The sequence below is a fragment of the Gallus gallus genome, chromosome 27 (genome assembly GCF_016699485.2).
Source record: "Gallus gallus isolate bGalGal1 chromosome 27, bGalGal1.mat.broiler.GRCg7b, whole genome shotgun sequence".
In the NCBI taxonomy this organism is placed as follows: Eukaryota; Metazoa; Chordata; class Aves; order Galliformes; family Phasianidae; genus Gallus; species Gallus gallus.
Window position 1 is genome coordinate 3,751,763 of NC_052558.1, and position 20,837 is coordinate 3,772,599.

At 64.1% G+C, this 20,837-nt stretch overlaps 1 protein-coding gene across 1 annotated transcript; it reads right to left on the minus strand.

Annotated features, from left to right (window-relative positions):
- Positions 1 to 3,902: 3,902 nt before the first annotated feature.
- TBKBP1 (TBK1 binding protein 1) lies at positions 3,903 to 20,816 on the minus strand. Its single transcript, XM_015299472.4, has 11 exons — positions 15,519 to 20,816; positions 14,353 to 14,556; positions 13,189 to 13,429; positions 13,000 to 13,122; positions 12,815 to 12,919; positions 12,206 to 12,359; positions 11,971 to 12,131; positions 11,843 to 11,892; positions 6,929 to 7,047; positions 5,748 to 6,475; positions 3,903 to 4,825 (listed from the first exon to the last, which is right to left on the minus strand). The coding sequence occupies exons 3-11, from the start codon at positions 13,408 to 13,410 to the stop codon at positions 4,697 to 4,699; spliced, it is 1,791 nt and encodes a 596-aa protein (XP_015154958.1). The 5' UTR covers positions 13,411 to 13,429; positions 14,353 to 14,556; positions 15,519 to 20,816; the 3' UTR covers positions 3,903 to 4,696.
- Between the last annotated feature and the right edge of the window lie 21 nt (positions 20,817 to 20,837).

Consider the following 20,837-nt stretch of genomic DNA (forward strand, 5'->3'; position numbering starts at 1 on the left):
CTCGTCCCGCAGGGTCACAGGGAGGTGATGCTGGCAGTGCGGGTGGTGGTGTCCCCCCAGCGCCGGCGGTGATGGGTTTGGGGCTGGAGGCCAACGCAGTGGCGGCCACCGCGTCCTCCGTGTCCCCTCGGTCACACAAACAGCTCTGCGCCACCTCCGGGGATGAGCGGCCGCGGGGCCATCGCTGCGCCGTCCCCATGTGGGGAGCGGGGGACGCCGTTCCCCCCCTCCATCACATCGCATCACCCCCACCTCCCACCCTGGTGACGAGCGGGGACGGGGGGTACCCGGACACGGTGGGGACACAGTGATGGGGGGGGGGGAGTGCCTTCCAATGCCTCCCCCCCACGCTCGATGCGGGTGACCCCGAATTTAACCCCACTTATGGCGCTTGCAGACGCTGCCCCGGACACAGATCAGCTGTGACAGCCGTGAAGTCCCCCCCGGCGGGCGCTGGCGAGGCGCTGGACGTGGCGGGGGGGTGCGAGGCCTTGTCATGGCGCGTTGGCTCCGTCACCGCCCCGCAGCACCATCGCTGCCCTGCGCTGGGCCGGGCGGCTGCCGACCCCCCGGGGGCCCGGTGGCACTTGTCTCTCCGCGGCATCGATGACGGCGCTGGGCACATGGCAGCCGAGCCGCCCCCCCCCGTCATCTGAGGTCACTGGGGTGGGAGATGGGAGGGGTCCCCAGCGCGGAGTGGAGGGGGGGGGGGTTGCTGAGAAGCTGATCCTGGTGCGGGGTGAGGAAGGGCTCCGAGGTGGCGGTGCCGTGGGGATGTCACTTCGGCGCTGTGCCGATGGAGAGCCCAGGGACAACCAATGCGGACCCCCCCAAGGCCATGGGGGTGGGGAGGGTGAGGTGCACGGGAGCCGCTGCCTCTCCAGGAGGAACACCTGTGGGTCGGGCAGCTGCTGGCACACCTGGGGCATGCAGAGGGCTGGCACCGGGCAGCAGCTGCAGGGGAACACGTGGCCGTGCAGCTGCGGATCCATGTGGGCACAGTGTGGGGGGGGTGAGCGCCGGTCCCACATTGGGCACCACAGGAGGATGTGGGCACCCATCGCGCCCAGAAGGAGCCGAGCGGATGGCCGACAGCCCCACTGCTCTGCAGGGGATGGGGACAGAGAGCCCACGCGGTCCCCTCAGCTTCACCATGGGGCCAAAGGGTTCCTCTCGCCGTGGGACGAAGGATGTGGGCAGAGCCCCCACAGCGGGCGCTGTCCCATCCCCTGTCCCCGTCCCCCGGCCGGGCAGCCCCCCCATTTCTTATAAACGCCTCTGGTGGTGCTCCCCCGTGACACAGCAGCTCTGGGGCTTGTGGTTAAACCCCAGGGCTCCGGCTTTGACTCACACCGGATCCGCGGCACAGAGGGGCCTTTCGGCGCCCACGGCTGGAAAGAAACGCTCACCAGGAGGGAGCACCGGGCGCTTCCTCGCAGAGCCATTTCCTATAAACCCAGAGGAGGGGAGTGGGGTCCCGGTCCCGGCTGCTGCTGCTGCCCCCGTGGTGAGTAGGGGGAGCTCAGGGCGTTTTGGGGACCGGCGTGGGCACACAGCCCGTGAGCGCACGGAGCCCTTCATCCTGGGGACCCATTGGACAGAAGGGTTGCACGGAGGTGGCAAAGTGGCAGCTCAGTCCTTGGTAGACATCAGAGAATCCCCTCTGTGGCTGTCACTGCTGTGCTGCCCGCATGGGGACAGGCCCTATGGCCCCAATGGCCCCAGCGATCCCGATAGCCCCCATGTATGGTCCCAAACGGTCCCTGGTGGCCCCAATGGCCTCAACTGCCCCTGCGGCCCCAATGCTTCCCGATGGCCCCAATGGCCCTCGATGGCTATGGGGACCGCAGGTGCCACAGCCCCTGGCAGGAGGGATTGGAAACCGAAGCAGTGAGAACTGCTTCTTTTTTTCCCCTTAGCAATAGAAACACTGAGCAAAAAAAAAACCGACCCGAAAGTCCGCTGGAAAAAGAAACCTTTCAGCTGGCTCAAAATAAGAGGGGGTTTTTGATGGGAAAATAAAGCTGTTTCGTAGGAAACGCAGAGCTGTGACCCACCGTGGGGCGGAGGGCGTGGGGGGCACGGGGTGGGGGGCACAGGGCACGGCGTGGGGCCACCGTGGGGTGTCCCAATGGGGACAGTGCAGTGCTGGGGGATGTTGGGGGGGGGCACATCTGGGGCTGAAGGGCACTGCTGAGGAATGGGATCCCATGGTGGGTTTGTGCCCAAAGCGGGTGGGGAAACTGAGGCATGGGGTGTGGGGGGGGGGGGGGTGAAGGAGGGTCTCGCTGGGGGTCTCACGCACCGCACTGCAGGCTTGCAGAGCCGTGGGTGCTCGGGATGGGGTGCAGCGTCGCCATGGGGTGGGGGTCCCCAACCCCCCCCCGGCTCACAGCTGAGTCAGCAGCCGCCCCCGGGACCGCGGCCATGGGATGAGTAACGGCGATGGCACCGCCGCCGCTGGAGATTTATCACGTGATTTCACAAAAAGAGAGAACGGGGTGTGTGTGGGGGGGGGGGGGGGCATCCCCTGTGCTCCCGGATTGCCCCCCCCCCCCCCCCAGCACTGAGCAGTGGGGATGGAGCTTTGGGCACTGCCGCTGCGTGGGACGTTCAGCTCAGAGATACCAAACAGCCGCGCAGGGATCAGCCCTCACCTCTGCATGGAAACACCCCCCACCTTCCAGCTTTAATCTCTTTTAGGGACCCCCCCCCCCCCCCACATCCCAGCCCGCTCCCTGAACTCCGGATCCCGGGGCTCTGACCCCCCCCCTCCCCCCCCCCCCCCCCCCCCCTTTCCCACCCCGCAAACAGCAGCAGCAGCGGCAGAGATCGGCGGCGATAACACCGCGCAGCTGCTGCGCTCCCACAGCCGGCGCGGCCGTATCTGCTTCACACCATCGCCGCGGCCCCGAGCACAGCCCCGGGCGGTGGGGAGCAGAGCCGATCCTCCTCCCCTACCCCCCCCCCACCCCCCCCCATAGCTGTATGCTGCACCTCCCGGGGATGGGGACCTCATCGCAGCGATGCGTTCCGCTGCCGGGCACGGTTTGCCCCCCCCAAAAAAGGCAAATTCGGGGCGGTTTGGCTCTGTTTGCGCACCTCTGCGGGGCAGCAAGTTGGCTGAACCCCCCCCCCAGCTCCACACCCCCACCCCCATACCCTCAACCCCAGGGCTCTCCCTTACCCTCTGTGCACACGGGGTTATTGTAGGCCCTACAGAAACGCACAGAGGAGAAGCGTCGGTGCTGGCGATGCCAAAGAGGTGCGAACCCATCCGTCACCCCAATGCTGTGCCGTGGGGATCCCCCTCCTCTGCGCCCCCACCCCACACCCCACACCCCACCGCTTCCTCTGCGCTCTGCCCCCCCCCCACACAGCTCTCCCCAGGGGGTGCGGGCAGTTTCCTCACCCCTCCGCCCATCCCACACCATGGGAAGGGGGGCAGAGCTCACTGTGGGGTCCTGCTGGGTGCCCCCACACCCCCAAAAAACCTCGGCGACGCTCAGCGCCAGCACAGCGAGCAGCTCAGGGTGGGGGCTTCACAACACACCCACAGCCCTCCAGTTTGGGACAAGCCCCCCCCACGATCCCACTCCCCGCACGGGGACCCCCCAAAAGGCAGCGACCCAGCACCGGTTGGCCCCGCAGCGCTGGGGTTTGGCTGTGCCATCACCCCGGGGCTGACGGTGGCGGTTTGGGGTTTCTTTGTCATTGTCCTATTTCTTCTCGCCCGCCCCAGCACTAAACCTGAAACATCACCGCCGTGCTGGGAACGGGGCCGCGTTTGTAGGTTACAAAACGGGCACCCCAAACCCGCTCACCCTCAGCTGCACCCCACGGGGACACCGCATCCCATCCCCCTTCCACCGTGGGGACGAGAAGAGAGGGGACAGCGGTGGCACCCGGCAGCGTGTGGGTTTTATTGGGGTCGGTGGCACTGCGCGGCGCGCGGTCCCTCCGGGTGCCCTGGGGTGGTGCGTGCGGCACAGGGGGACATGCAGCGCGGGGTGGGGGGCGGGGGGGGGGGGGGGACGGTGCCATGTGCCCCCTCCCGGTGTTGGGGGCCGCGCGGAGGCGTTGAGGTAGATCGAACGTGGGGGTGTGGGGTGGGGGCCGGGGGGGCCGATGGCTGCGGGGCTCGGTGCAGCGGTGCGGGACGGCCATGCTGCGCCGCGGCCATACGGGTTTTGTTTCTCAGCAGCATCATTGTGGGGAGATGGGAGAAGTGGGGGGTGGGGGATGCTTCTCACGTAAAAGACCAGAAAGGTGCTTGAACCGGTGGGAAGAGGTGGGGGAGCGAGAACAAGCAGCCCCCCCCCCCTCCCACCCCAACCAACTCTGACCCCAGGAGCCCAGGGAGGGCAGCCCTCTCCTCACTGCTGTCTGGGGGCTGAATCCAGGACCCCGTCCCTCAAATCCTCCCTGAGATCAAGCAGAGAAACACGACGGCGCAGGGGGGGTCCCCGGCCCCAGCCCTGAGCATCCCGGGTGAAGCATCCAACTGTGCTCGGGATGCAGAGAGGGGGCGAGTGGGGAAACCCACCTACACACGGGGGGGGCACGTGGCTCCCCTGGGCTCGGTCCTTCCACAGCTGCTGCACACCTGGAGGTAATTCGGAGCCGTGCTGCTCCGCCAGTTCTCATGCAGCATCCAAAGTGCGGGGAGGGGGCAGCCCGTGGGTGGGGGGCAGCCTCAGATCTTGCTGTTCTCCAGGTGCGAATCGATGTGCTTTATCAAAGCATCGTCCGGGTAACCGATGGGGAAAGCCAGCTGGCACAGCGGGCAGCTCCGGATCTCCGAGTCCACCGTCTCCAGCAGCAGCTGTGGGCAGGGGGCTGCTCTGAGCCCACCCCGCAGGGCCGAGCCCCCATCCCCATCATCATCCCCCATCCCCATCATCATCCCCCATCCCCATCATCCCCCATCCCCATCATCCCCCATCTCCATCATCCCCATCCCCATCATCCTCCATCTCCATCATCCCCCATCCCCATCATCCCTCACCCCCATCCCCATCATCATCCCCCATCCCCATCATCCCTCACCCTCATCATCCCCATCCCCATCATCCCCCATCCCCATCATCCCCCATCTCCATCATCCCCATCCCCATCATCCCCCATCCCCATCATCATCCCCCATCCCCATCATCATCCCCCATCCCCATCATTCCCCATCCCCATCATTCCCTATCCCCATCATCCCTCACCCCCATCCCCATCATCCCCCATCCCCATCATCCCCATCCCCATCATCCCCCATCTCCATCATCCCTCACCCCCATCATTCCCCATCCCCATCATCCCCATCCCCATCATCCTCCATCCCCATCATCCCCATCCCCATCATCCCTCACCCCCATCCCCATCATCCCCCATCCCCATCATCCCTCACCCTCATCATCCCCATCCCCATCATCCTCCATCCCCATCATCCCCCATCCCCATCATCCCTCACCCCCATCATCATCCCCCATCCCCATCATCATCCCCCATCCCCATCATTCCCCATCCCCATCATCCCTCACCCCCATCCCCATCATCCCTCACCCCCATCCCCATCATCATCCCCCATCCCCATCATCCCTCTTCCCCATCACCCCCCGTTCCCTCTCCCTGCACAGAACAGGCTGGGGACCCATGGGACAAACCGAGGCACGCTTCAGGTTAGGGGGTCCCTGACCCCCCCGCCGACCCCCCACCCATCGCACATCACCCCGGGGGTGGACGGGGGTCCCACTTACATTGATAGAGGGCCAGGACTGGGCATGCTCGGCCCTGGCGTAGGCAGCAGCCGTCCGGTCGGGGATGGGGAATCCGGCACAGAAGGACGCGCAGCGCACAGCCCCCGCCTCGGGGCTGGGGGGTCCGGGGTCCGCCCAGTCCTCCTCATCCGACGACTGCTTCTCAAAACGCAGCTGCTCCTCGAAGGGCTCGCGGGCGCTCAGCGGTGCCCCCGCGCCCCCCAGGTACACCTCACCATAGGGCCGGTGCTTGGGGAGCGTGGAGGCTTCGGGCTGCAGCCAGAGCGCACGGCTCTGCTGGTACGGGGCCACGTTGGTCACCTCCGAGTAGCTGCGGCGGCCCTGGAAGCCGGCCTTGATGTGGCGGCTGGAGGGTTTGGCGTAGCCCAGCTCCATCCTCTCGCCGGGCAGGCGGTGCGGCGACGCCGACGCCGGGGATGGGCACGGCGGTGGGGCCGGGGAGCGGCGCTGCGGGGCGGGTGAGGGGCTGGAGGGGGGCGCGGGAGAGCGGCGCTGCTGGGCCGGAGACTGGCAGGGTCCCGGGGCGGGCGAACGGCGCTGCTGCGCTGGAGATTGGCACTGCGGGGCCGGCGAGCGCCGCTGCAGCGCTGGGGATTGGCACTGCGGGGCTGCAGGGCGGCCGGGAGCGGGAGAGGGGCACTGCGGGGCGGGCGAGCGGCGCTGCTGGGCTGGGGAATGGCACTGAGACAGAGGAGAGTGGCGCTGACCTGCGGGGAGAAGGAGGGAGGGGGCACAGGAAATAGCCCCGTTAGGTGGGCAGCGTTCCTGCGTGTGTTGGGTGGCACGGGGGGACCCGGCAGGAGGGGGGCCCACGGGATGGCACTTCCAGGAGGGACACACCTGGGATGGACGGTTATGGGATGGCGCTCCCAGGAGCGACGCCCACGGGATGGATGCCCCTTGGATGGCACTCTCAAGGAGGGATGCTCATAGGATGAGCCCAAGCAGGAGGGACGCTCCTGGGATAGGTGCCCATAGGATGGCAGTCCCAAGGAGTGGGGCTCATAGGACGGGTGCTTATAGGATGGGCGCTCTCAGGAGGGATGCTTATGGGACGGATGCATGCAGGAGCTCTGCACCAACCCCAGGATGAGGGCAGCCAGCGCTCTCTGCTTCTTACAGCCCCCGTTACCCCGGGCCGCCCCCTTGGCCTTCCTTACCACCATTGAGGCTCTTCTCCTGCAGCAGTGCACGGAGGATTTGGCTCTGCAGGGAGCTGAGGTTCCGCAGGCGGCACAGCTCCTCCGTCAGCTCCGTGTAGGCCAGCGCCAGGTTCACCCTGTGTCAAAGACGGAGTGTCACACAGGGCAACGCGTGGCCCTCCTTGCACCAGGCGTGCCCAAACTCCCCCAAAACTTGGGACTTTTGCACTCGGAAGGGAAGAGTTGTGGCCGTGCATCACTGCCCCCGGTGCTGGGAGAAGCGGGAGCATGGAGCGGCGTGTGCAGGACACAGCGCTGCCCAGCAGCTTTCCGAAGGCCCTGCCAAAGTCATCAGATCTCCCCCAAGTTGGGTGTTGCTGTCGTGGTGATGTGAAGGGAGAACCCATCTCCTGCGGTACCCGCGGGGCTGTCAGGATCCGTGAGCCCAGCAAGGTGACGTGAGCTGCTGTGACACCGCGGGGACCGCGAGCTGCTGGGCGTAACTGCAGCCGACAGGGCTGCCCCGTGCTGCCCGCCTGTGAGGCTGTCGTGGGGGAAAGAGAGAAGGGGGAAAGAGGGGAAGAAGGGGGAATGCAGAGGGAAGGAGAAGGGGAAGAAGAAGGGGAGAGGAAGGGGAGAGAAAAGGGAAGGGAAATGGGAAGGGAAAGGGGAAAGGAAGGGGGGGGGAAGAGAAAAGGAAAGGGAAAAGGAAATGGGAAAGGAAAGGGGAAAGGAAGTGAAGTGGAAGGGGAAAGGAAAGGAAGGGGAAAGGAAGGGGAAAGGAAGGGGAAAGGAAGAGGAAAGGAAGAGGAAAGGATGGGGAAAGGAAGGGGAAAGGAAGGGGAAAGGAAAGGAAAAAGGAAAGGGGAAAGGGGAAAGGAAGGGAAGGGGAAAGGGGAAAGGAAGGGAAGGGGAAAGGAAGGAGAAAGGAAAGGGAAAAGGAGAGGGGAAAGGAAGGGAAGGGGAAAGGAAGAGGAAAGGAAGAGGGAGGGAAGGGGAAAGAAAAATGGTAAAAGAAAGGAAAAGGATAAGAAAGGAAAGAAAAGGGTAAGAAGAGGAAAAGGAAAAGGAAAAGGAAGAGAAATGGAAAGGAAATGGAAAAGGAAAAAGGCAGTAGGAAAAGAACAAGAAGAGCTCCCCAGCTGCCCCACTGTGTCCCCATGTCACATCACGTCCCCAGTGGCCCCATGGCTCTGCTGGCTGTCACCGGGGGGACCACGCAGGACATTTCCCACCCCGCCTCACTCACACTTCACTCAGCACCACCAGCTGTGAGCCCCACATCCCCCCACATCCCCCCACACCCCATGGGCTCCGTGTGCTCCCCATGGAGCACAGCTCCCTCCTCTCAGGCTCAGCCCGTGCCTCAGTTTCCCCCCGTGACACACTGCAATCCATCAGCGCCTGCACCCCACGCTGCAACCCACAGAGCCCCACACTGCGCCGCACCCCACAGCGGGGTTTTGAGGGGGGGAGGGAAGGGAGGGGGGGGTGGGGGCAGCTGAAGCCCCACTGCCGGATTTTGGCCGAGCGGAGCACCCCGGGGCCACCCCAGAGCCGCTGCAGTGCAGGGAGGAAGTGTGAAAACCACAGCGTTGGGGCGGAGGAGCGAACAGAGCGGGGCCGGGGGGGAGTGGGGTGAGGAGCAGCCCCCAGCCCCACACCGACCCCACACTCAGGCAATGCGATGGGGTGGGGGCAGCGAGGGGGACAGTGGGTCCCTCCGGGAACCAGGAGTTTTTGGAGAGGGTTGGTGCAACCTCACCCCCCCCCCCCCCCCTTTTTTCCCCATCCTGCACCCCCCTCCCCCCCCTCCACCCCCCCCCCCCCAAAAAAAAAATCGCTGTTTCAGGATAAAATGTGGCATTTGATACGTAACTGCAGATAAGACGTGAGAACAAAACAGCTGCTGAAAACTCAGCCGCCCACAGCCCCGAAAGTGCCGGGGAGCACCGCTGCTGTGCCAGGATCCTGCGGGGCTCCTGGCAGCACCAAAGTGCCCCCCACCCCTCCAGGTCACCTCTGGGTCCCCTTTGAGCCCGGAGCAATGGCACAGCCTGGGGAGGGCTGGGGACAGCGGTGGGAGCACAGCAGGATGGCATGGGGTGGCTGTGTTCCGCTGGGGGGGGGCATGTGGGGAGGCAGGGATTGATGCACCCCCACTGCTCCCCCTCGGTGTAAGTGTCCAATTTATGGGGGGAGGCACAGCTCGTTCAAAACAAAACCAGAACGTATTTCTGGGGTGCAGCTTCACCCCTTGGTTCACCTCCGGAGGAAGCTGGGGGGGGGGGGGGGGGTCCTGTGGGGCACAGCCCAAAGCCCCCCACCCCCAAAGGGGCAGGGGCTGCAGAGGGGGCTGCCCGTGTCACTTCCCCCCACAGCACAGTCGACACGCAAGGAGATGCCAACCACATCGTCGTATCGTGCCCAACCACAGGGCCCCCCCCAGCACCTGCAATGGGGGCTCCTCCCTGCAGCCCCCCACTCCCATTGCTGCAGCAGGAGTGGGGTGCAGCCCCCTGCCCAAGCAACAAGCTTGGGGGGGGGGGGGGGGGAGCATCCTCAACGTGGGACCTGTGGTTGCATGGGAGGGGGGAGAAGTGACCCCCGCACCCGGTAAACAAGAGACAGTCCTTAAATGAAAGCACAAACCGCAGCTTATCTGCTATCTGCGTGTGGGCAGAGGGTGGGCAGAGGGAGAGCATGCAAAGGGCTGAAGGGGGGGGGGGGGCAACTCCTGCCCCTCCCCTCCAGCACCGGGAGCTGCTCCGTGGGGCTCATCCTCCTGTACCACCCCAATGCCCACCGGGCTGGGGGTGCTCCCTGTGCCATGTGCAGGGGGTGACGTGGGGTGGTGCACGAGGGCACAGCGGGATGGAGCAAAACAGAGGGGCTGGGGACGGCCCTGAGGTGCCACCATGACCCTGCGCACCAAGGGGACCGCGGGGTGGATTCCTTGAGATGCACTACAAGCCATAAAATCCCATTACAAGCCACAGAATCCCACTAAAAAAGTGGCACAGGAGGGCAGGGCGTACCCAGCATCCACGGTCTGCAGCACTGCCACCATCGGAGATCTTAACCAGGACAGACCCTGCAACAACCCTTCCTCTCCCCCCGGTGCTGCTCTGTGCATTGGGGTCCTGCAGCCCCGAGGAGCCGCCGAGACGGAACCCTTTGTGGGAACAGCCAACGAGGGGCAAAAAACCAAATGAGTAAAACCCAGGGAAGCAAAGAAAGAAAAGCCGTCGGCACTCCCATCCACACCAGTGCAGGTGCAGAGCTTCGCAGCGCCGCGCTGGGAATTGGCACAAAAGCGCCTTTCAGCCCCCAAAGGGAGCAGGTGGGGCAGCAGCCATCGCCCCCACAACAAAAGGCAGCGCTGCCATGGGGGGGCGGGAGGGGGGGGGGTGAGTCAAACCCCAACCCCGCTGCCCTTGCGGCTGCACTACAGAGGCAGGCTGAGTCATCTGGAGAAAGAAAGAAAGAGAAGTCACCCGGAGATGGAAGGCGCAGAGAGCGCGCCCTGCACGCCGAAAAGTGGAAAGGGGCAGTTACCAAAAAGGGCCTTATTTACAAGAAAAGAAGGCTCCGGGGGGGACACAGCACAGCGCTGGGGAAGGGGCCCCGCCCTGGGAGCGGGGGTTGCTGTGGGGTATGGGGTTGGGGTGCCTCAGTTTCCCCATCCCGAGCGGAGAACGGCTGAGAAATGGAGCTCGGAGCTGCGTTTGGGGGGGGCCGTGCGCTGGGGGGGCGCAGCGGGGCTGAGCTCTGCAACGCTGAAGCGAATGAATGGGGAAGGCCTGGGGGTGCTCGGGGTGGGGGAACTCAGAGCAGATCAGAGAGCAGAAACAGCGAAAGGCTCCGTCGGGGCGAGAAAAAGGAGCGGGGGGGGGGAAATCCGGCACTTTCCCACCCCGCGCCCCGAACGTCAGCTCCGATCTGTCCACAGCTCCGCGCGGCCCCACGCGCCCGGGGAGATGCAATGTGCGGTGCGGCCGCGGCCGTCACAGCCCGGGGGGGGACGGGAGCAAAGCCCCCCCCCACCCCACCCCCCCAACCCCGCGTCCCATCGCCCCGACACGGCACGGGGACAGCGCAGCCGGGGCTGTCACGCGTGGGGCGCTGATGGGGCTCCGCGCGGTAGCAGCGCCCTCTGCGGGCAGTGCCCGCTCCCCGCACGGCGCAGCCCCCGCCCCGCACAGAGCCCCTAAAGAGGAGGGGGGAAAAGGGAGGAGGGGCGGCACCCCCAGCGCTGTCCCCAGGGAGGTGATGGGGCAGAGGGTGTCCACGGTGGAGCGGTGCCCGGCAGGGCATCCCCTGAGCCCCCATCCCATTGCATCCCATCCATCCCATCCCATTGCATCATCTTCCACCGCATCACATTCGGTTGCATTGCCGCTCATCCCAAACATTGCATCCCATTGCATCATAACTCATCCCATTGCAACAGAGCTCATCCCATTGCATCACACCATCCCATCCCCTCCATCCCATCCCACTGCATCCCATTCCATCACATGGCATCCCATCCTATCCATCCCGTTACATCCCATTGTGTCCTATTACATCCCATTATTGTGCCCCATCTCATCCCATCCCACCCCATCTACCCCATCCCATTATATCCCATCCCATCCCATTGTATCCCATCCCAACATCTCATCCCATTATATCCCATCCCATCCCATTGTATCCCATCCCAACATCTCATCCCATTATATTACATTCCATCCCATTGCATCCCATCATCTCATCTCATCCCATTCCATTCCATTGCATTGCACTGCATTGCATCGCATTACATCGCATTGCATCGCAACCCATCCCATCCCATCCCATCCATCCCATCCATCCCATCCCATCCCATCCCATCCCATCCCATCCCATCCCAACACCCCCATCCCACCCCAGCACCCTGCAGGCACTTACTGGTCATCGCCCATTTTCTTCACCCAGGCCATGTCCCGCTCTGACTGCTCCTGGGGATGGGATGGGGCGCACCGTGAGCTCCCACTCCCCCCCACCCCCCCGGGGGTCTGCAGCCCACCGGTCCCTACCTGCTGCCGGCTGTCCTGCAGGTGCTTCAGCTCCAGCTGCAGCCGCTCACACTCAGCCTTGAGGTGCTCCTCGCGGTGCTGTGCACGCTGGGCGTCCTGCCGCGCCGCCTCCAGCTCAGCCTCCAGCCCACGGCTCGGCCACCCCCCGGGGCGCTCCAGCACTGCGGGCACAGAGCGTTTCTCAGCCCCGAAGGCACGGAGTGATGCTGGGGGAGAGGGTGGGGGGGTGGCTCACCGTGGCTGAGGCCGGGGTTGGGGTGCAGGGAGAGAAAAGGCACCTCCTGGCCGGGCAGCGGAGCGCTGAGCGCAGGGAAGGGGTTGGCCTCACGCTGCCGCAGCTGCTGCTCCAGGCTCCGGATGCGGCTCAGATGCGTCTCCACCAGCGCCCGCTGCCAGGGGGGGGGACACAGGGGTGAGTCCCAACGTCCCCTGCCTCACCCTGACCCACATCAGCTGCACGTGGGATGCTGTCCCTGGGGCAGGGCAGCGCTGCGGGGTTTGCGGAGCATTGCACGCCTTGCACTGAATGCAAGCATAGGGTGCTACGGTGGGGACGTGCAGCGGGGAGCACCGCTGGGCACGGCAGGGATAAAAACCCAAAGCCACGTGCATGGCTACAAACCCCAACACGGCCCCAGAACCACATGCACGCCCCATCAGCCCCCAGCCCTGTGCCACTGCAGCCTCCCCAAGCCACAGCAGTGTCACCAACGGCCACCACAGCTCGCTGGGACAGGAATGGATTTCTCTGGCTGGGGAAGGGGACCGTGAAGCCCCACAGTGCCATCCCCACAGTGCTGTCCCCACAGTGCTGTCCCCACGGTGCTGTCCCCACAGTGCCCACCATCTCGCCCAGCTCCGACTCCAGGTCTGCCTTCTCCACACACAGCTTCTCATAGGCCTGGATCATCTCGTCCAGCTGCTCCTCGCGCTCCTTGCTCTTCTCCAGCTGCAGGACAGGGCGGGGGGCTCAACAGCCATCCAAGGAACCCCCAAAGCTCCCAGTACCCCCCTCCCCCCCCCACGCACCTCGTGCTGGAACTGGTTGAGCTGCTGCTGCAGCGATGCCTTCTCGCTCTTGAGCAGCGACGTCTCCTTGGCCTCATAGATGGAGAAGATGTGCTCCTCACCGAACTCACCGAGCAGCGGGCACTGCACAGAGCATCAGTGGGACCCCCGGCCCTGAGACCCCCCCCAGCCTCACCCCGAAGCTCTCACCTTGACCTCATACATCTTCAGGCGCCGTTTGAGCGTGGAGTTCTCCCTCTCCAGCCCGCTCAGGCGGTTCTTGATGTCGTCGTATGCGGTGATGAGGGCGAAATGGGACGCAGAGCACATCTCCCCCGAGAGGTCGGTGTTGGGGCTGTCCAGCCAGTCCTCGTCTGGCCCCAAAGCCTCCGGCGTCAGGATGCTGATGTCGTCCTCGAACATGGAGTCCATGGCGCAGCGCGAGTTCTGCCTGGGGGACGCGGTGAGATGGGGGGGACGCGGCCCCCCGGCACCCCTGGGGCCACCAAGCAGCGGGGAGGGGACAGCAGCCGCCTGCCACCCCCCAATGAATGGGGACAGAGGGGTCCCAGCAGCCTGCGGGGCGCTGACATCGCGGAGCTGGGGTGGCAGTGAGCATCCCCGGGGGGGGACACCGACCGTGGTGACTTTCCCAATGCCCCCCAAGGAGCTGAGTGCCAGAAATAGCGGCCGGTGCCGCCAACTCCCACCCTGCGACGCACGCGAGCCGCTTCCCACCCTCCCACACACACACACACACACACACGGAGCCGTGCTGCCCTATATACCGGTATGGGGACGGAGGATGTGTGCCCGCAGCTCGTCCCGTCCCGGCCTCATCCGGGAGCTGCGGCCACACAAATAATTCATGGCAGCAGGCAGGAATGGGAAGCGAGCGCTGCAGGGTGCGGCGGGGACAGCCTGAGGCCAAACCCGGCCACTCAGCTCCCCCGGAGCTGGAAGGGGGGGGGGACGACTGACTGCTCCTGCACCGCAGCTCATGGGGTCGTGGGCTGCCTGGGGGGGGGGATCGTGCAGCCTCTGATGGGATGAGGGGCATGAAATGCAAACAAACCCCCGGCACTGCAGTCCCACATCACCATCAGGGCTTTAAATCACCCCCCAGACAGTGATGGAGGGAATAGGGTCGTCCCCCCCCACTAAGGCATCATCGCTTCCCCGTGGGGAAACTGAGGCACGCACAAAACCGTGCAACGTTCCCTGGGGGCTCCCTCAAAGCGAGGCCCCAGGAGGGCTGGATGGGGGCATCCTGGTGCCAAGCTTCCCAATGGGGTGCTCAGCCCCCCGCCCAGCCCTCCTGTGACTCAGTTTCCTCCAGACCCCCCAGCAGGACCCCCCCGGACCACCACTTGCCTTGCAGTGGGCCCCGTGAGCGGGGCGAGGCGGCGCAGGCTGGGCAGGGCTGCGGCACAGTGCCGGGGCTCAGGTGAGGGTGGTGGGCAGTGGGGGCTCAGCTGGAGGCAGCACAGCGGGCATTGGGTTCTGGGGACCACGGAGGGAGTTTGTGGGGCTCCACGCTGCTGTTGCTCCCTCCTTATTCCCGGCAGTCAGCCTTTTCTGGAAAGAGATGGAAAATGGGGCTGAGGGGGGGGGGATGGGGAACAATGGGGGAATTGGGATGGGGGAATGTGGGAATGGGGATGGGGATGGAAATGGGGGAATGTTGGAATGGGGATGGGGGAATGGGGATTGAAATGGGGGAATGTGGGAATGGGGATGGGGGGAAAGGGGACGGGAATAAGGATGGGGGAATGGGGTTGGGAATGGGGATGGGAATGGGGTTGGGAATGGGACAGTGCTGGGCAGTGGGGCCCAGTGCCCAGCTCTGCCCATTGCACTGGGGCTGGAGGTTCCACGGCCCCAAGTTTGCACGAGGAGGGTGTGCAAAAGGGGGTTGTGAACGGGCACACAAATGCGCGTGCAAAACAACGTGCAAATGGGAGTGCACAAAGCGGCATGCAAATGGGCGTGCAAGGCATACAGTGAGCGTGCCCCCTGCTCCCGCGGGCGGTGCTCCGGAGGGCCACGGTGCAGCACGGGGAGCACGGCGGGGCACGAGGCTGCGGGGCACACGTGCGTGCACACGAGGCCGCGGGAGGCCCGGAGACCCCCAAAGCCCCCCGCCCCGGTGCTGCCCCGGACCCCCCCGCGTCCACCGCGGCCTCGGGGAGCGCGCACGGCACTGGGGCGGGGGGGGGGGGGGGGGGGGGCTGGAACGGGGCCCGGGATGGGCCGGGAGCGGCGGGGATGGAGACGGGGACGAAGGCGCAGAGGGGCCGGGATGAGCAGCGCTGGGGACAAAGCGGAGCCGGGGGTGGGGAGGCGGGCGAGGATGGCGGCGGAGATGGAAAAGGGGCCGGAACGGGAGGGGGCCGGGCCGGGGGAGGGACGGCAACGGGAACGGCAACGGTAAAGGCAGCAGGAACGGGCCGGAGGAGGCCGGGAGCCGCCGGGCAGCCAGCGGGGGGAGCCCGGTTCCCTCCCGCATCGCCCGCCCCCGGCCCAGGGCCCGCACTCACCGGCGCTGCGCGGCGACGCACGGGATGCGCTGCACCGGGATGCGCTGCGCTGCACCGGGATGCGCTGCGCTGCGGCGCCCGCCGGGCTGCGGCTCCTTCCCTTCCCTTCCTTTCCCTTCCCCCCCGGCCCCGATGTCGGTCCCGCCCCGGTCCCCGCCGCCCCCGCCGCAGCCCCGGCCCCGACCGCCGTTTCTTCCGCTCCGGAGACACCGCGAAACCACGTGGGCACCGGGCGGCCGCCAGCGCCCTCCCCCCGGGCCGCGCCGGTACCGCCCCGACCCGTCCCCGTCCGTCCGTCCGTCCGGTTCCGCTCCGGGCCGCCCCCGACGCCGACCCCCGAGCGGGGCAGCGCCCCACGCAGCCCGGTGGGAGCGGAGCCGGGGCAGCCCCTCGGGGAGGGGGAGGGGAGGGGGGGGTCCTCTCCATCCCTGTCCGCACGGGGCGGTGGGGCCGAGGGCTGAGCCGAGCCGCAGCCGTGCGCGGTGGGGGCGGGGAGAGCATTTTATTCCCTGAATTGTTCTCTCGGAGCCGCTTCCATTACGGAATTACGGACGGGGATTTTGGTGGTGGTGGTTGTGGTGATTTTTTTTTTCTTCCCCCACGTTGCCGCTCGTGGTTTATTAATTGATGCTCTGCGTTCGGCTGCGGGGCAAAGCCCGGGTGGGGAGCGGGGGGCAGCCGCAGCCCGGCTGTTAGAGAGGCAGGGAGCAGCTGGAGAGAGGCACGGCACTGCGCGGACAGACAGCACTGCATGGACAGACAGCACTGCACAGAGAGAGACACAGCACTGCATGGACAGACAGCACTGCATGGGTAGCACTGCACAGACAGAGCCATGGCACTGCACAGAGAGACAGCACTGCATGGACAGACAGCACTGCACAGAGACACAGCACTGCATGGACAGACAGCACTGCATGGACAGCACTGCACAGACAGCACTGCATGGGTAGCACTGCACAGACAGAGCCATGGTACTGCACAGAGATACAGCACTGCATGGACAGACAGCACTGCACGGACAGAGCCAAGGCACTGCCCCCAAAGACACGTGCATCCCCATCGAGGCTTCATCCCATGGCCCCAGATGGGAGATGGAGCCCAGGAGCTGCATCCCAGCTCGTGACTCGGGTGGCTTTGCTCCTGTTCAGGTGCTTGCAATGGGGGGAAGATGGAGATGTCAGCACAGAGCGATCCCCATCCCCACCATCTGCTGCAGCTCATGCCGGGCTGGGGGAGAGGCGTTGGTGCGAGGACAGCACGGACTTCAGGCTGAGTGTACAGCTCCAGCCCCATAGGGAGCACCTGGCATAGGCACTGCTGCAGGTCCGGCCCCACAGCCCGATGCAGACCCCCCCCAGGCTATGTATAGTGCAGCTGCATCATCGCTGGGATGGCGACGTGCCGGGAGCGGCGGTGATTCAGCAGACGTCACTTGGAGTTTGGCTGCTGGCGCAGAAGGGGAGCTGCTGGCACATGGCTGGACCCCCACCCTGCATCGGAGGGTCCGGGGGGGTGGGGGGGGGGAGGGTGATAGAGCAGGAGCCCCATGGCTGAAGGCAGATCTGAGCACGGTGCTGGGTTCTGTTGGCTGGTATTTGAGCCAGCAACGTTGGGTCAGGGAGCTGCTTGGAGGCTGGAGGACGGCCAAGAGAAGAGGGGCTGCTGGTGGGCATGGAGCAAAGGGGCAGGGGGGGGAAACAGGGCTGGGCTGCGCCACGAACGGGGCCTGGAAAAAATCCCAAGCATCAGCTCTGGCTCTGCTCATGCTCGAAGATTGCTGCAAAGTGCTTTGAAGTGCAAATTAAGGTTTTCCATCAGGTTGGAAGTTAATTTTGACGCAAAGAAAACAGCGCATCCTCACCCGTGTGCGCAGAGGAGGAGGCGGGGGCTGCAGGGATGCATCCCAGGGCCTCCGACCCCACCTGGGCGCTGGGATGGGGCCGAAGCAGCCGCCTCTCCCCTCGCTTTCTGCTTGCTCGCACCACGTTAGCACAGGAACATGAAACTCGGTTTACGCTGTCAGCCACAGCCACGCTGGGAGAAGTGCTATTTTAAGCAGCGAGGTTAGGCCAGTGCAGATGCATCCTCGTGCAGAGAACCTAATCGCCCTGCCGCACGGCTGCTGACAGCGGAAAGCCGCGGATCGTTTTCCACTCGGTTGATCTGTGCCTGCTGCAGAGCAGCGCTGGCGTGGAAGCAGGGCATGGAGCTCTGTCTGCTTTGCCCAGCACAACGCTGGGATCGGACCCTCGCTGGTGGCCCCATGGAAGTGGTGCCCGAGGGTGGCTTAGGAGCTGCATTGGGTGGTTCCGAGCTGCCCCTGATCCGTGGCTCCAGGTGGAGAAGATGCATCCGTGCATGCAGCAAGCCACTGCAGCACCGAGAAAGGCAGCGCTGGGTCTCCACTGCAGCTCCGTAGTGTCCACACTGCCTCTGGTGGGGGCAGGCGGGGGGCGATGCCCTCACAGCCCCTTGGGAGGATGCCAGAGCTCTCCATTTCCCTCACAGGCCCACCTGCTCAGCCCCAGGTGCCCACAGCTGTTTCTCCCAGCCCGGCAGAGCAGGGCCCAGGTTTTGCAGCACGGCTGCTTCCCATCACACTCTGTGGCAGGAAGCCGCTCCTCAGCAGCTGACGGCAGCACCGTTTCCTCCCGTGCCCTCTGTCCCTGACACGAGGAAATTCACCCCTGCTACACGCTGGAAAGTGAAGAATCATTCAGCCCAGGAACACAGCAGCTTCACGGGGGGGCTGCCAGTCCTGTGCAGCAACACGGGGCTGCGGGCGTCACCTCTGGGAGAAGGCCAAGCATTGCTCTGCTCCCTGCAGGGCCCATGGCTGACCCTGCACCGAGGCCCAGCCCCAGGGCAAGGCCCAGCTCCTGGCCCTGAGGCTGAGTCCAGCCCTGAGGCCCAGCTCCCGGCCTGAGGCCCAACCCTGGTACCCCGAGGCCTAGGCCCCAGCTCCAAGGCGCAGCCCTCCTCCAAGGCCCAGCTCCCTTCCCTGAGGCCCAGGTTCACCCTATGGCCCAGGCCATGTCCCCAGAGCCCACACCGAGGCCTGTCCCCAAGGCCCAGTCCCACACAGAAGCCCAGCTCCCTCCCTGAGGCCCAGGCCATGACCCCAAGGCCTACACTGAAGCCCAGCACCAAGGCCTAGTCCCACATGGAGGCCCGGTCCCACATAGAGGCCTGGTCCCACCTGGAGGCCCGGTCCCACATGGAGGCCTGGTCCCACATAGAGGCCTGGTCCCACATGGAGGCCTGGTCCCACATAGAGGCCTGGTCCCGCAGCCCCTGGCCCCAAGGCCCACATGGAGGCCCAGCCCGGCCCCCCGTGGCCACGTCCCCATCCCCACCTCCCGTCCCCATCACACACAGCAGCTGACACAGCTCCATCACCTCCCGCTCCGCAGACGGAAGCGCGGCCGCACACCCACACGTCTCAGAGCTCCGCGGGGGCTGTGGCTGCCGGGGGGGATGGGGGGGAGCAGCAGCAGCTCCATAAGAAGCACTGGAAGCGACAACAGAGCGACGTTTCTTTAGCAAAGTAAATCAGTCAGCCCTACCCCTTCGTTAGGAGATGGGTCCTCCCCGACCACGAGGAACAGCAGGTGTGGCACTGCGGCCGGGCACGGCTTGCTGTCTGAAGGCGGACAGGAGCCAAAAAGAGCTGAGAAATGGATGGAATGAAGGCAACGCCGGAGCCAAAGAGCTGCTAGGAGCGAGAAACAGACAGGATGAAGGTAAACAGAGGGGTCAGGTTGGGCGCTGCTGGAGGTTCTCCTTCCCCCACGGCAGCAATCAGCGTGCCGGGGGGAAAACCCCAAGGCTGGGGGCTGTGCTGGCCCACCCGGACCCCCACAGGACACAGGATGGGCGCTCAGCCCCTCCAACAGCCACCTCTCATCACGGCCAACCACCGAGAGAGCAAAACCCAGAGAGCCCCAACACACACAAACACAACGGACACGAGTTTGTTTCCACTACTGTCTCAGTGTACTTTATTCTCCTGCTGTCTACAGCTGAACAGCCACACAGGACAGAAACAGGTAGCACTGAGGAATGATCAGATTTCTTCCCTTCACGCCCCCTCCCCAACTTCAGGAATGGCTTTTTTTGTTTTGTTTTGTTTTCCTGTTATTATTATTATTATTATTATTTTCCCCTTAGGAAATCCCACCCCACCTCAAGAAACAAACTAAAAAGAAAAGGCATTGCTCGAGCTTGTTGGCCCAGGCCTCTCGCTGCCCGCGTTTGGGAGCTCCTCCTCACCCTCAGCACCTGGGAGCTCGGATCAGGTTTGTACACTGGTTCAAAGTCGGCACTTGGACTGCGATCTGAACCCAGCACTGAAAGGCACATATCTGATACCCTGTACAAGAGCCAGCGTGGACGCTGCCGCCGATGGGTCCAGGATCAGACTGGGAAGAGGAAACCGGGGGATAACACAGATTGCCACCTGCTTTGCTGCTTAAAGATAGCGGCTGAGGGTTCCTGCCTCCCTCCCACGAAGGGGTTTTGGAGATGCCCGCGTTCAAACTGCTACCAGCATTGCGAATCTGCATCAACAGCTGCATCAGTAAAAATGAAATGAGCACAACAGCACCCTGCACCTCCTCCATCCCTCTGGGCTCATTGCTGACCGTTTGGGATAAGCAAGGGCCGATTCCTCAGAAGCAAAAGCCTCACTGAAGAGGAAACGAGAGATTCTGATCCTTCACGTGGAAATAAGACATGGTGTGAGCAGGGGAGCCGTAAGCAGCCCGTTGGTTTTGGAGCTGCCCATCAGTCTGTCACTGCTCCGTTAAGGTAAGAAAAGGTCAACGGGTTCCCCTTTTACTGCAAAGACCAAGAATACAAAAAGGAAGTTTTGGGGAATGTTTGACACCATTTTATTAATCTTCAACTGCAGTGGAAAAATATAACCTTTTACAAGTGCCGTCTTGTGTAAGCTCAAGTCAGTATATATATATTTTATATAAATTTATTTCTTTTTTTTTTTGCTTTTGTTTTTGTTTTTGAAGTGCAGCAAGAGACCGATACCACATCCGATTGGATTAAATAAAGAGCACAAAAGGCCAAGCAGTTTCCAAATGGCATTTTATCAGATTCCGTTTGAACATTGAATTTATCCTCACTTTTTTGTTTTGTTTGTTTTTTGTTTTTTTTTTTGTTTTTTTTTTTGCAATCCAAAATATTACCTGAAGTTTTCTTTTGTGTTTTTTTCAACTCTTTGGCACAATTTTTTCGTGGGTGTTCGGGCTGCTACAGTACAGAGTCAGGAGAGCTCTTTTTCCCTTCGCGTTCTCACTGCCA

Bases quoted from the DNA above. Each gene is read 5' to 3' on its own strand.
- TBKBP1 (XM_015299472.4), bottom strand. From the start codon at position 13,410: ATGGACTCCATGTTCGAGGACGACATCAGCATCCTGACGCCGGAGGCT. The intron at 13,123-13,188 runs GTGAGAGCTTCG...TGCTCTGTGCAG, and splicing joins TGAAGATGTATGAGGTCAAG to TGCCCGCTGCTCGGTGAGTT. The intron at 7,048-11,842 runs GTAAGTGCCTGC...TCTTTGACACAG, and splicing joins AAGAAAATGGGCGATGACCA to GGTGAACCTGGCGCTGGCCT.